This window comes from Schistocerca americana, chromosome 11 (assembly GCF_021461395.2).
Source record: "Schistocerca americana isolate TAMUIC-IGC-003095 chromosome 11, iqSchAmer2.1, whole genome shotgun sequence".
NCBI classification, from domain to species: domain Eukaryota; kingdom Metazoa; phylum Arthropoda; class Insecta; order Orthoptera; family Acrididae; genus Schistocerca; species Schistocerca americana.
In genome coordinates, this window is record NC_060129.1 from 81,576,087 (window position 1) to 81,591,071 (window position 14,985).

At 43.9% G+C, this 14,985-nt stretch overlaps 1 protein-coding gene across 1 annotated transcript in view; it reads left to right on the plus strand.

Moving 5' to 3' along the window:
• LOC124553637 (E3 ubiquitin-protein ligase MIB2) overlaps window positions 1-14,985 on the plus strand; it is a 219,376-nt gene that overhangs the window by 28,058 nt on the left and 176,333 nt on the right. The window contains exon 4 of the mRNA XM_047127508.1: window positions 3,603-3,718. Within this exon, the coding sequence (XP_046983464.1) occupies window positions 3,603-3,718 (116 nt within the window). The remainder of the gene's footprint in view (window positions 1-3,602; window positions 3,719-14,985) is intronic.

A 14,985-nucleotide genomic window follows, 5' to 3' on the forward strand; every position in this document is an offset into this window, starting at 1 on the left:
TATTTTCAGCTTAGAGTGACGTAAACACCTATAACAAAGAGAACGACACTTATCAGATCAAAGAAAAATAAGCAATCAATTCAAACCAGACGAAGCACGTGAAAAAGGAAGGGTACCCATATAAATACGGACGGAGGGCCTGACACATAGCAGTGGCTACCTGGTAAAGCTTAACTGCTAAGCTTAAGACTCGAACCAAACTACTGTAGCTGTATCGTCATTCATTCGACCTAAATTGTGTCTCATATTACAATGGACCAACTTTGTTTCAATTTGGAGGTGCGACCTAAAACTTTTCTCTCCCCTTGAATTTTGAGTCTCAAATTTCAGGTGTGGCTTAGATTCGGGATAATTTTTTTTCCTCGATTTTGAGTCTCATTTTTCAGGTGCGGCTTTGATTCGAGCAAATACGGTAATTTCCACTGAGACAATAGGGCCTCAATTTCAGCATCGTACCCTCGTTTTGTCACCTCTTATAACCTCTTTTAGAAGTTGTGGATTGTTGTTGGATTCATTCAGCAATTTCTGAGTAATGTCTGGGCACCATCATTTTTGGCTGGAATTCAGTAATTTTGGAACAAACTTTGGTAGTACACATGTTATGCGTAAAACAGCCAAAAACATTGCTTGGCACGAGCCAAAGGATTTGCCGGCATCATCAGCAACTTCTGTGACGGTGATTAACTGATTGCTTTATTTTTTCCACATTGTTGTCAGTAATTGACGTGTTTGGGCACCCAGGGCAGTCGTCGTCTTACTTGTAATAGATTCGCCAAAAGCCACAGTCGATATTTCGAATGCACTTTATTCTATGTTTTGAGCAAAATTTAATGCAAATTCTTCGCTCCATCTTTTTCGAAATAATAAATTTATCGAGTACTGTAAAACACGTATAACCTTTCTGACCTTCAACAATAAACTAAATATTGAAAATAACTGAAAATGGAAACATAAATCAGGAACACATGTACTAACAGTGTGATCACTGTGAACGACATGAAGATGACTTGTACTCGCATGAGGCACCACTACCAGCAACTGACAGATTTTGAAAGCAGCCTCGTTGTGGGTTTTTATTTAGGTACTGATGTACTGAGAAGAGTGGGAGAGAAAAGACAGTTACTAGATGTAATAAAGAGAAGAAAAAGAAATTGGATTGGGCATATATTAAGGAAGAATGACGGACTGATAAAAACAGTTTTAGAAGGTTATGTAGAAGGGAAAAGGAAGCGAGGAAGGAAGATGTTCCAGATACTGGATGACATGATGGATGGTACAACATACAGCAGCCTTTACGAGGAAGCAATGGATTGCAGAAAATGGAGAGGCAAAGGACCTGCTGATATAGCAGATAACTGATGATGATTTAGGCAGCTGGTCAAATTGTGCAGTATCCAAATCTGCAGGGCACTCAGACGTGACAATAACTCCGTCGGACTGCACGGGGGTGCGAGTGGAGCCTTACTCGTCACGAAGGTTCAGGTCGACTGCATTTGATTTCCACGAGGAAGGACTGTCGCATCGTGAACAGAGTGTAATCCCTTCGCATTTGCGCCTGCCGTCTTGTGGGGCAGCGGTTTAATAATAATATTAATCAGTAAAAGGAAATATTAAAATATGGAACTATTTCTGTGGTGAGCCAGAAAGCAATGGAGGACATATATACCATTGTTTCCAGTCTGCAAATCCACATTCTTGTCCAGCCCACTGAAAGAAATATTTCTATTCTCTATTTACTCAGCTGGGTCAGGAACTATGATTATAAATGAAGATTTTGAGCTGTAATTGATAGATGTATTTGATAAATTTTCACAGTCAAAACATTCCAGCACTACACAGCCGTCATTTCACCACCACACCCAGTCTTGTAATTTATTTTTATTTTTATTTTTCTCCTTTCCGCTACTTACCCCCTTCCCCCTCTGCACCTTCTCTCCTACACTCCATCTAAACTGCAACACTTCACTGTCCGCCACTCCCACCATACTATCCCTCCCCCTCCGCTTTCCTAAAACCTTCTTGACAACTTGGGGTACAGCACCGCCTTGGCTCCGTCCCCGGACCTTCCTGCTCCGTGACCTTTGTCAATTTCCCAAGGATGGTACCCCTTCACTTGTGTATCGTCGGGCATTTGCTGCTCTATGTGCACACATCAAGGAAGCCACATTTATTTACACTGATGGCTCGAAAACATCATTAGGTGTAGGGAGTGCCTATATTGTTGGCGACACCCAAATCGATTTCGGCTTCCCGACCAGTGTTCGGTATATACTGCAGAGCTTTATGCTGTTCTCCAGGCTGTCCAATACATCCGTCGCCATCAGCGGATACAGTATGTTATCTGCTCAGACTCTCTCAGCCCTCTCCTCAGTCTCCAAGCTCTCTACCCTGTCCACCCTCTGGTCCACCGGATTCAGGACTGTCTGCGCTTGCTCCACTTGGGGGGGGGGGGGGGGGGGGCGTCTCTGTGGCATTCCTCTGGATCCCGGGACACGTTGGTATCTGTGGAAATGAGGCGGCCGATATAGCAGCCAAGGCTGCAGTCTCTCTTCTTCGGCCAGCTATTCGCACGATTCCCTTCACCGATCTATGGAGTGTTTTATGTCGTCGTGTTACTCTTTTATGGCACGCACATTGGTCGACACTTCCCCATAATAAATTGCGGGTCGTGAAAGCTCTTCCCTGTGCTAGGACCTCTTCCTCCAGAACGCGTCGTCGGGAGGAGGTAATTTTAACTAGACTCCGGATAGGACACTGTCTTTTTAGCCATCGACATCTTTTAAGCGGCGATCCTCCCCCACTCTGTCCCCACTGCTCTCAGCTGTGGACGGTAAGGCACCTTTTACTCGAGTGCCCCTATTTTACTCCGTTACGCGCCTGTCTACGGCTGTTGCCTGATATATCTTCCATTTTAGCAGATGACACGCGCTCAGCCGATCGCGTTCTCGAGTTTATTAGTGCCAATGAGATGACGTTAGTCATTTGAAGCTCTTTTTGGGGACAACCAACCCCCTTCTATAGTGGTTTTTTAAGCTTTCCTTCTATTTTTAGTTTCTCCAATTTTTTGAGTTTCGTTCCCATTTCTGCCTTTTCCTAAGTCACAGACTGGGCGCTAATGACCATAACAAAAAAAAATTAAAAATTAAAAAAAAAAGTCCCTCCCCTCCCTGCCCCAACCTCCTCCTTACCCCCACCCAGTCACCATTCCCATCATGCAATGGTGCTGCTGCTCGCAGTGTAGTTTCAGCTCTCTGAGACTGCAGATGTGTGTGCAAGTTGCGCTTGCGTGAGTGTGTATGTGCGTGTGTGTACTTGAATATGTTACCTAGACAAATGTATTCCCAAAATTTCATTATTTTTTTGTATTGCAATTTTTTTTCCATTAGTGTATTTTATACATAATCACAGCGTACGCTGCAATAATATGTAACTGACTTATTTTCATCAGTAAATTTGTATATTATTATACACTTTAAAGTTTCATTCCTTAAGGTACATCCCTTGGATGTTCCCACAGTTGACACATTAACTAAAAAGTCCAGCTATTTGCTGGAAACCTTTTCATTTACCTACTGTCTACTGTAACAACAGCTCGTTTGCAGGGTGGACATGCCTCCTCGCAAGGGAGGTGTGAAGCTTCAGCTGAAGGGTATATTCATCGGAGCCAAAGTGGTCAGGGGGCCGAGCTGGGACTGGGGAAATCAGGACGGAGGAGAAGGTGAGTTCAAAGCCACAAGTAGTTACCTTCTGCTATTTGATTCGAGCTTCTCATATAGAGAAAATGGAAGGAGTGATCTACAAAAAGGTACGGCCAAACTTTCAGGAAACATTCCTCACACACAAATAAGGAAAATATGTTATGTGGACATGTGTCCGGAAATGCTTAATTTCCATGTTAGAGCTCATTTTAGTTCGTCAGCATGTACTGTACTTCCTCGATTCACCGCCAGTGGGCTGACGAGAATCCACACGCAATTGTGCAATCATGTCATCAACACAGATTTTCTGTGAATGTTTGGGCAGGCATTGTCGGTGATGTCTCGATTGGGCCCCCTCATTCTTCCACCTACGCTCAATGGAGCACGTTAACATGATTTCATACGGGATACTCTACCTGTGCTGCTAGAACGTGTGCCTTTACAAGTATGACACAACATTTGGTTCTTGCACGATGGAGCTCCTGCACATTTCAGTTGAAGTGCTCGTACGCTTCTCAACGACAGATTCGGTGACTGACGGATTGGTAGAGGCGGACCAATTCCGTGGCCTCCACGCTCTCCTGACCTCAACCCTCTCGACTGTCATTTATGGGGGCATTTGAAAGCTCTTCTCTACGCAACCCCGATACCAAATGTAGAGACTCTTCGTGCTCGTATTGTGGACAGCCATTCTCCAGGGCCGCATCAGCGCATCAGGGATTCCATGCGACGGAGGGCGGATGCATGTATCCTCGCTAACGGAGGACATTTTGAACATTTCCTGTAACAAAGTGTTTGAAGTCACGCTGGTACGTTCTGTTGGTGTGTGTTTCCATTCCATGATTAATGTGATTTGAAGAGAAGTAATAAAATGAGCTCTAACATGGAAAGTAAGCGTTTACGGACACATGTCCACATAACATATTTTCTTTCTTTGTGTGTCAGGAATGTTTCCTGAAAGTTTGGCCGTACCTTTTTGTAACACCCTGTATATGTAACTTGAAAAAACTGTTCATACCCGAGATCACATTAATTTTATTTATTATTGATGACAATTTTGAGAGTTGAAACTGTCGTCATCTGATCTTCAAAAAATATTTGTTTATAAATCGTGCTCTGTTAAGAGTTCATCACTTGTGCCATGTTGTCATTATGGTGGAGACTGTACAGCACATTACACACAGGTTTGGAACGTGGAATGCTAGTCGGAGCTACAAGCGTGGGACATTGCATTTCAGAAGCTGTTAGGGAACTCGATATTCCAGAATCTACAGTGTCGAGAGAGTCCGCAGCTCGCGGTCTAGTGCCTAGTATTGCTGCGTCTGGATCGCAGGGTCCCAGGTTCGATTCCCGGTCGTGTTGGGGATTTTCTCTGCCAGGGGACTGAGTGTTTGTGTTGTTCTCATCATCATCACTTGTGACATTTTCTCAATTGGACTGTGAAAAAATTGGGACTTTGTACGGGCGCTGATGACCACGCAGTTGAGCACCCCACAAACCAAAGAAACAGTGTCGAGAGTGTGCCGAGAATACCACGTTTCGGGCATTATCTCCCACCACAGATAATGCAGTGGCCAGTGGCCTTCACTTAATGACAAACAGCAGCAGCATTTGCACAGGATTGTCAGTGCTAATAGACAAGCAACACTGCATAAAATAAATTGCAGAAATCAATGTGGGACATACATACGACGAATGTATCTATTAGGAGGGTGTAGCAAAATTTGTCATTAATGGGCTGTGGCAACAAATAACTGACGTAAATGCCTTTGCTAACAGCACGACTTTACCTGTACTGCCTCTCCTGGGCTCGTGACCGTATCGGTCGGGCACTTGATGATTGGAAAACTGTGGCCTGTCGGATGAGTCTAGATTTCATTTGGTAAGAGCTAATGTTTGGCTTCCAGTGTAGGGCAGACCCCACAAAGCTATGGGTCCATGTTCTCAACAAGGTATTGTGCAAGCTGATTGTTGTTCCATCATGATGTGGGCCGTGTTTAAATGGAATGTACTGGGTCCCCTGGTCCAACTGAACTGGCCATCGAATGGAAATGAATGTTTCGTTACTCGGAGACCATTTGTAGCGACGACGATAGAAATTATACGGATGACAGTGCCCCGTATCACTGGGCCACATTTGTTAGCGATTGATTTGAACAACATCCTGGACAATTTGAGTGACTGATTTGGCCACCCAGGTCGCCCGTCATGAATCCCATTGAACATTTATGGGACATAGTTGAGAGGTCAGTTAAGTTGTTTGTTGTTTTGGTCTTCAGTCCTGAGACTGATTTGATGCAGCTCTCTGTGCTGCTATATCTTATGCAAGCCTCTTCATCCTGACTAACTACTGCACCATACATCCTTCTGAATCTGCTTAGTGTATTCATTTTTTGGTCTCTCTCTACAATTGTAACTCCATGCTTCCTTCCAATACTAAATTAATGTTCTCTTGATGCCTCAGAACGTGTCCTACCAGCTGATCCCTTCTTCTAGTCAAGTTGTGCCACAAATTCCTCTTCTCCCCAGTTCTATTCAGTACTTCCTCATTTGTTACGTGAGCTACCCGTCTAATCTTCAGGATTCTTCTGTAGTACCAATTCCAGAAGTTTCTATTCTCATCTTGTCTACTCTGTTTATCGTCCATGTTTCACTTCCGTACGAGGCTATACGTATGGAAGTGAAACGTGTACAAAATCGTGCACTGGCAACTGCAATTATGGATGGCTATATTGGCAGCGTTGCTCAATATTTCTACAGGGGACTCTTGCGAACCGTGGATGAAGGGTATCAGACGGATGCCATGTTCCTTGACTTCCGGAAAGCATTTGACTCGGTGTCCCACTGCAGACTCTTAACTAAGGTACGAGCATATGGGATTGGTTCCGAAATATGTGAGTGGCTCGAAGACTTCTTAAGTAATAGAACCCAGTAAGTTGTCCTCGATGGTGAGTGTTCATCGAAGGTGAGGGTATCGTCTGGAGTGTTCCAGGGAAGTGTGGTAGGTCCGCTATTGTTTTCTATCTACATAAATGATCTTTTGGATAGGGTGGATAGCAATGTGCGGCTGTTTGCTGATGATGCTGTGGTGTCATCATTGAGTGACTGTAGGAGGATACAAGATGACTTGGAGAGGATTTGTGATTGGTGTAAAGAAAGGCAGCAAACTCTAAATATAGATAAATGTAAATTAATGCAGATGAGTAAGAAACAGAATCCTGTAATGTTTGAATACTCCATTAGTAGTGTAGCGCTTGACACAGTCACATCGATTAAATATTTGGGCGTAACATTGCAGAGCGATATGAAGTGGGACAAGCATGTAATGGCAGTTGGGGGGAAGGCGGATTGTCGTCTTCAGTTCATTGATAGAATTTTGGGAAGATGTGGTTCATCTGTAAAGGAGACCGCTTATAAAACACTACTACGACCTATTCTCGAGTACTGCTCGAGCGTTTGGGATCCCTATCAGGTCGGATTGAGGGAGGACATAGAAGCAATTCAGAGGTGGGCTGCTGGATTTGTTACTGATAGGTTTTATCATCACGCGAGTGTTACGGAAATGCTTCAGAAACTCGGGTGGAAGTCTCTGGAGAAAAGGAGGCATTCTTTTCGTGAATCGCTACTGAGGAAATTTAGAGAACCAGCATTTGAGGCTGACTGCAGTACAATTTTCCTGCTGCCAACTTACATTTTGCGGAAAGACCACAAAGATAAGATGAGAGAGATTAGGGCTCGTACAGAGGCATATAGGCAGTCATTTTTCCCTCGTTCTGATTGGGAGTGGAACAGGGAGAGAAGATGCTAGTTGTGGCACAAGGTACCCTCCGCCACGCACCGTATGGTGGATTGCGGAGTATGTATGGAGATGCAGACTTCTGACAACGTGTTGAGTCCGTGCCACTTCGAGCTGCTGTACTACACTTGGCAAGAGGAGGTCCAACACAATATTTGGAGGTACCCCCTGACTTTTGTCATCACAGTGCACATTCTCCACCACAATGATGACACAGCACAAGTAATAAACACGTAATGGAACACAGTTTATAACCAAAAATGCTTTGAAGATCAGATATCATGTTGACTGTAAAAAATTTGTTTCATTTTATCTTCTAGTGGTGTTCCTGTTGAATGACTTCCACTTTTTTTTCCCACAAATAGTGGTAAATGCATGTACATTGTGAGTGTCTGATTTGAGCAGTGACTTACTAAAATTGAAAGTTTTACATAAATTACCTTTTAAATTCCCTGCCCCCTCCAATGAACCATGGCATGGACCTTTTGCGTTGGTGGGGAGGCATGCGTGCCTCAGCGATACAGATAGCCGTACCGTAGGTGCAACCACAACAAAAGGGTATCTGTTGAGAGGCCAGACAAATGTGTGGTTCCTGAAGAGGGGCAGCAGCCTTTTCAGTAGTTGCAAGGGCAACAGTCTGGATGATTGACTGATCTGGCCTTGTAACAATAACCAAAACGGCCTTGCTGTGCTGGTACTGCGAACGGCTGAAAGCAAGGGGAAACTACAGCCATAATTTTTCCCGAGGGCATGCAGCTTTACTGTATGGTTAAATGATGATGGGGTAAAATATTCCGGAGGTAAAATAGTCCCCCATTCGGATCTCCGGGCAGGGACTACTCAAGAGGACATCGTTATCAGGAGAAAGAAAACTGGCGTTCTATGGATCGTAGTGTGGAATGTCAGATCTCTTAATCGGGCAGGTAAGTTAGAAAATTTAAAAAGGGAAATGGATAGGTTAAAGTTAGATATAGTGGGAATTAGTGAAGTTCGGTGGCAGGGTTGGGGTTGTTTCGGGGAAGGAGACCAGACAGCGAGGTAATCGGTCTCATCGGATTAGGGAAGGGTGGTGAAGGAATTCGGTCTTGCCCTTTCAAAGGAACCATCCCGGCATTTGCCTGGAGCGATTTAGGGCAATCGTGGAAAACCTAAATCAGGATGGCCTGATGCGGGATTGAACTGCCGTCCTCCCAAATGCGAGTCCAGTGCGCTAGCCACTGCGCCATCTCGCTTGGTCCAGTGGCAGGAGGAACGAGACGTCTGGTCAGGTGAATACAGGGTTATAAATACAAAATAAAATAAGGGTAATGCAGGTGTAGGTTTAATAATGAATAAAAAAGTAGGAGAGCGGGTAAGCTATTATGAACACCATAGTGAACGCATTATTGTGGCCAAGATAAATACGAAGCCAACTCCTACCACAGTAGTACAAGTTTATATGCCATCTAGCTCTGCAGATGACGAAGATATTGAAGAAATCTATTATGCGATTAAAGAAATTATTCAGATAGTGAAGGGAGACAAAAATTTAATCGTCATGGGGGATTGGAATTCAATAGTAGGAAAAGGAAGAGGAGGACAAGTAGGTAAATATGGAATGGGGGTAAGGAATGAAAGTGGAAGTTGCCTGGTAGAATTTTGCACAGAGCATAACTTAATCATAGCTAACACTTGGTTCAAGAATCATGACAGAAGGTTGTATACCTGGAAGAGGCCTGGAGACACTGGTAGATTTCAGGTAGATAATATAATGGTAAAACAGAGATTTATAAACCAGGTTTTAAATTGTAAGACATATCCAGGGGCAGATGTGGACTTTGACCACAATTTTTTGGTTATGAACCGTAGATTAAAACTTCAGAAACTGCAAAAAAGTGGCGTTTTAAGGAGATGGGATGTGGATAAACTGAAAGAACCAGAGGTCGTAGAGAATTTCAGAGAGAGCATTAGGGAACGGTTTAAAAGAATGGGGAAAGAAATACAGTACAAGAAGAATGGGTAGCTTTGAGAGATGAAATAGTGAAGGCAGCAGAGGATCAAGTAGTTAAAAAGATGAGATCTAGTAGAAATCCTTGGGTAGCAGAGCAGATATTGAATTTAATTGATGAAAGGGGATCTGCGAACCGCCTTGCAAAGAGAGTGAAGGAGCAGACAGTGGTTCAGGGCATTGTCTAGCCATTGTGGTGGCGAACTGCTGCTCAGTGGTGGAAGAATCACCAATGATCTTTGGCATGAGGATGCAGAAGGCAGTGGAAGCCACTGAATTAAAGGCACGTAAAGTGTATCCACATGACATATGGCCTGAAATTGGGAAAAGTGTCATGATCATCTCTCCATTGGTAAAAGATTATATGTTAGTCTCCTATTCAGATCTCTGGGAGGGAACAGCTAAGAGGGATTATGAGCATGGTATGTCAGAAGTTTGAATGTGATAAGAAAGCTAGAATATTTGAAAGGAGAAATTGAAAGACTCAGTCTAGATATTATAGAGGTCAGTGAAGTGAAATGGAGAGAAGATAAGGATTTCTATCCAGACAAATATAGGGTAATATCAACAGCAGCAGAAAACGGTATAATGGGAGTGGGATTAGTTATGATTATGAAATTAGGGAAGAGAATGAGCTGTGAACACTGATAAGGTTGTTCTCATCAGATTCGACAGCAAACCATTGCCAATAATGATAGTTCAGGTATACATGCTGATGTCAAAAGGAGAAATGCAGAAAGGATATGAGGATATTGAAAGGGTAATTCCATATGCATTATGCACTACTGGCCATTAAAATTGCTACGCCACTAAGATGACGTGCTACAGACGCGAAATTTAACCGACAGGAAGAAGATGCTGTGATATGCAAATGATTAGCTTTTCAGAGCAGTCACACAAGGTTGGCGCCGGTGGCGACACCTACAACGTGCTGACATGAGGAAAGTTTCCAATCGATTTCTCATACAAAACCAGCAGTTGACTGGCGTTGCCTGGTGAAACATTGTGATGCCTCGTGTAAGGAAGAGAAATGCGTACCATCACGTTTCCGACTTTGATAAAGGTTGGATTGTAGCCTATCACAATTCCGGTTTATCGTATCGCGACATTGCTGCTCGCGTCAGTTGAGATCCAATGAATGTTAGCAGAATATGGAATCGGTGGGTTCAGGAGGGTAATACGGAACGCCATGCTGGATCCCAACGGCCTCATATAACTAGTAGTCGAGATGACAGGCATCTTATCTGCATGGCTGTAATGGATCGTGCAGCCACGTCTCGATCCCTGAGTCAACAGATGGGGATGTTTGCAAGACAACAACCATCTGCACGAACAGTTCGACGACGTTTGCAGCAGCACGGACTATCAGCTCGGAGACCGTGGCTGTGATTACCCTTGACGCTGCATCACAGACAGGAGCGCCTGCGATGGTGTACTCGACAACGAACCTGGGTGCACAAATTGCAAAACGTCATTTTTTCGGATGAATCCAGGTTCTGTTTACAGCATCATAATGGTCGCATCCATGTTTGGCGGCATCGCGGTGAACGCACATTGGAAGCGTGTATTCGTCATCGCCTTACTGGCATATCTCCCGGCATGATGGTATGGGGTGCCATTGGTTACATGTCTCGGTCATCTCTTGTTTGCATTGACGGCACTTTGAATAGTGGCATTACATTTCAGATGTGTTACGACCTGTGGATCCACCCTTCATTCAATCCCTGAGAAACCCTAAATTTCAGCAGGATAATGCACGACTGCATGTTGCAGGTCATGTATGGGCCTTTCTGGATACAGAAAATGTTCGACTGCTGCCTTGGCCAGCACATTCTCCAGATCTCTCACCAATTGAAAACGTCTGATCAATGGTAGCCGAGCAACTGGCTCACCACAATACACCAGTCACTGCTCTTGATGAACTGTGGTATCGTGTTGAAGCTGCATGGGCAGCTGTACCTGTACACACTATCCAAGCTCTGTTTGACTCAATGGCCAGACGTATGAAGGCCGTTATTACGGCCAGAGTTGGTTGTTCTGGGTACTGATTTCTCAGGATCTATGCACCCAAATTGCATGAACATGTAATCACATGTCTGTTCTACTATATTTGTCCAATGAAAACGCGTTTATCATCTTCATTTCTTCTTCGTGTAGCAATTTTAATGGCCAGTAGTGTATATTCTAATAATCATTGGAGTTTGGTATGTGGTTGTAGGGAAAGGAATAGAAGAAAGGATTATGGAAGAATATGGGCTTGGTAGTAAAATGGGGAGCAGAAAGTCTAACTCAGTTCTGCAATAAATTTCAGTTGGTGGGAGTGAATACTCTGTTTGAGAATCTCAGGAGGATGGTGTATACTTTGAAAAGACCCAGAGACACAGGAAGATTACGACTGGATTACATCATAGTCCGACAGAAAATCTCAAATCTGATTACTGGATAATAAGGCAAACCCAGGAGCACATGTAGACTCTCATCACAATATAATATTGATGAGTAATGAACATAAATGTAAGAGAATCGTCTGAAAGGGTCAGTGTGGAAGGAAATGGGATACTGAAGTACTGAGGAAAAATAACATTGTGAAAAGGATAGTTGCTACGTACAATATAACGGAGATGCTGAGTTGCAGATAGGCACAACAAAAAGACTGTCACGATCCTTGAACCTTGCCTCATCATCACTTGCCAAATTCCTCAACTTGCTAACTAACCCTACAACCGCAGAAAGAACTGCAATCCACCACCTAAAAACTGATCACAACCTTATAACCCCACCTGCTGACAAAAGCTCCACCACTGTTGTTTTGAACTGCAAGGATTATCTGCCAGAAGGACTCTGCCAGCTCTCAGATTCATCCACCTACAAACCGTGCCCTAGTGACCCCATTGGAAAAATCCAGCAGGATCTCCAGTGTCTCCTCAAATCCATAGGCTCTTGCCAGAACATCTCCCTGTAGTCCATCTCTCTTCTCACCCCTGCCACTCCCCGCACTACCTTCAACGTGCTTCCTAAAGTCCTCCACACTTCTTGTTCCTTTATCACACAATGCCCTGCTCGTAGCTGTTGATGCCACCTCCATTTACACGAATGTCACTAATATCACTAATGCCCATAGCCTTGCCGCCATTGAACACTACCTTTTCTGTTGCCAGACAAATTTCAGACTGACAGTATCCTTCTTAGTCGCCATGGCCAACTATGTCTTAACCCGCAGTTACTTCCCCTTTAAAGGCAATACCTACAAACAAATCTGGGGTGCAACCTATTCATAAGCCATCTAGAGGAATCCTTCCTAAACACTCATGATTTCAAACCCGTCCCCTGGTTCTGATTGGTTGATGAAATCCTCATGATCTGGATCTAGGTTGAGGACACCCTATCCACGTTTCTCTAGAACCTTGACACCTTTTCCCCCATTCGCTTCACCTGGTCCTACCCAACCAAACGAGCCACCTTCCTCGATGTTGACCTCCACCTCAAAGATGGCTATATCAGTACCTCCATCCATATCAAACCTACCAACCACCACCAATACCACCACTTTGACAGCTGCCACCCATTCATACCAAGAAGTCCCGCCCATACAGCCTAATCACCGGTGACCATTGCATCTGTGGTGACGAGCGGATCCTCTCGAAATATACTGAGGTTCTCCAGTGAGACCTTCACAGACTGTAATTACACTCCCAGCCATGTACAAGAACAGATCTTCCACGCCTTATCTCTCCAGTCACCCACGACCTCCCAAAAGTTCCACCGTCTGGCCACAGTGAAGCATTCTCCTCGTGACTCGGTACGACTGAGAGATGGAGTAACCAAATCACATTCTCCACCAGGGTTTCGGCTACCTCTTGCCGTGTCCTGAAGTGAGGAACATCCTAACCACTATCCTTCCCACAGCTAACCGAACCTACACAATATCCTCATCCATCCCTACACAATGCCTGTTCCCAACCCATTGCCTCGTGGCTCATATTCCTGTAATAGACCTGGATGCAAAACCTTTCCTATACATCCTCCTGTATGGTAACAAGCATCACCTATTCCATCAAATTCAGGGCTACCTGTGAGACCTGTCATGGGATCTGCAACTGAAGCTGCAACCTCTGTGCTGCATTCTGCACGAGCACGACAACCGACAAGCTGTCCGTCCTCACGAATGGCCACCGACAAACTGAGGCCAAGTAACAGCTGGACTGCCCTGTTGCTGAGTACACCGTCCGACAAGACGTCCTTCATTTCAATGACTGCTTCACAGCCTGTGCCATGTGGAACCTTCCCACCACCACCAGCTTTTCTGAATTGTGCAGGTGGTAACTCTCACTGCGATATAGCCTACGTTCCCATAATCCTCCTGCCACAGCATGTTGAGTAGCAACTATTCTTTTCATAATATTGTTACATTCCATCCTGGATTTTACAATGTTTGAGGAAAAATAAGATTCATTTGAAGTCCACTAAAGATGTAAAGGTATACCACACTAGGGAGCTCAGTAGAAGATGAGTATACGTCCCTAAAAAGGACAGTAATAGATGTTGGGCAGTCAACTGTGAAGAAAGTTTAAGTATTTAAAAAAAATACTTCAGTTGATTGACGAAAGAAGGAAGTACAAAAATGTTCTGGGAAGGACAGGAATACACAAATATAAATCATTTAAGAATAAAATGAATGGAAAACGCAGGGAAGCCAAGTTGAAATAGCTGCAAGAAAATTAACAGCCTTCAGTGAAATTAAAAACAATGGTTGTGACATTGAGAGTGCAATGGAAATTCCACTTTTAAAGGCAGAAGAAAGGGTGGATGGGTAGAAAGAGTGCATAGAAGGCCTCTATGTGGGGAAGGGCTAGGCTACTGATATGACAGGAGAAGAAATTGGTATCAGTGAGGAAGACATAAAGCATCCAGTATTAGTCAGAATTCAAGACACCTGGACGACTTGATACCAAATAAGGTAGAAGGGATAGAACAACTGTTGAGTTGGAGTGTAAAATCTGAGATTGGTGACATACTCTCAGACTTTCGGAAAAAGTACCATCCACACTATTCCAAAGATAGCGAGGGCAGATATGCGTAGAAATTATCTCAGCCGGCTTACCAGCTCACGAATCCAAACTGCTGACAAGAATAAGATACAGAGAAATGGGAAAGAAATTGAGTATATGTTATATGATGACCAGTTTGCCTGTAGGAAAGGAAAAGGCACCAGAGAGAAAGTTCTGACATTGCACTTTACAATGGAAGCAAGACTCGAGAGAAATCGAGACACGCTCATAGGATTTGTCAACCGAGAAAAAGTATTTGACAGTGTAAAATAGTACAAGGTGTTTGAAATTCTGATAATAATAAGAGTAAGTTACAAGGAAAGATGGGTAATATACACTATGCACAAGAACCAAGAGGGAGCAATAAAACTGGAAGACCAAGAATGAACTACTCGGATTAAAACGGGTATACTGTTCAGGCTGTACATTGAAGAAGCAGTGACAGAACTGAAGAAA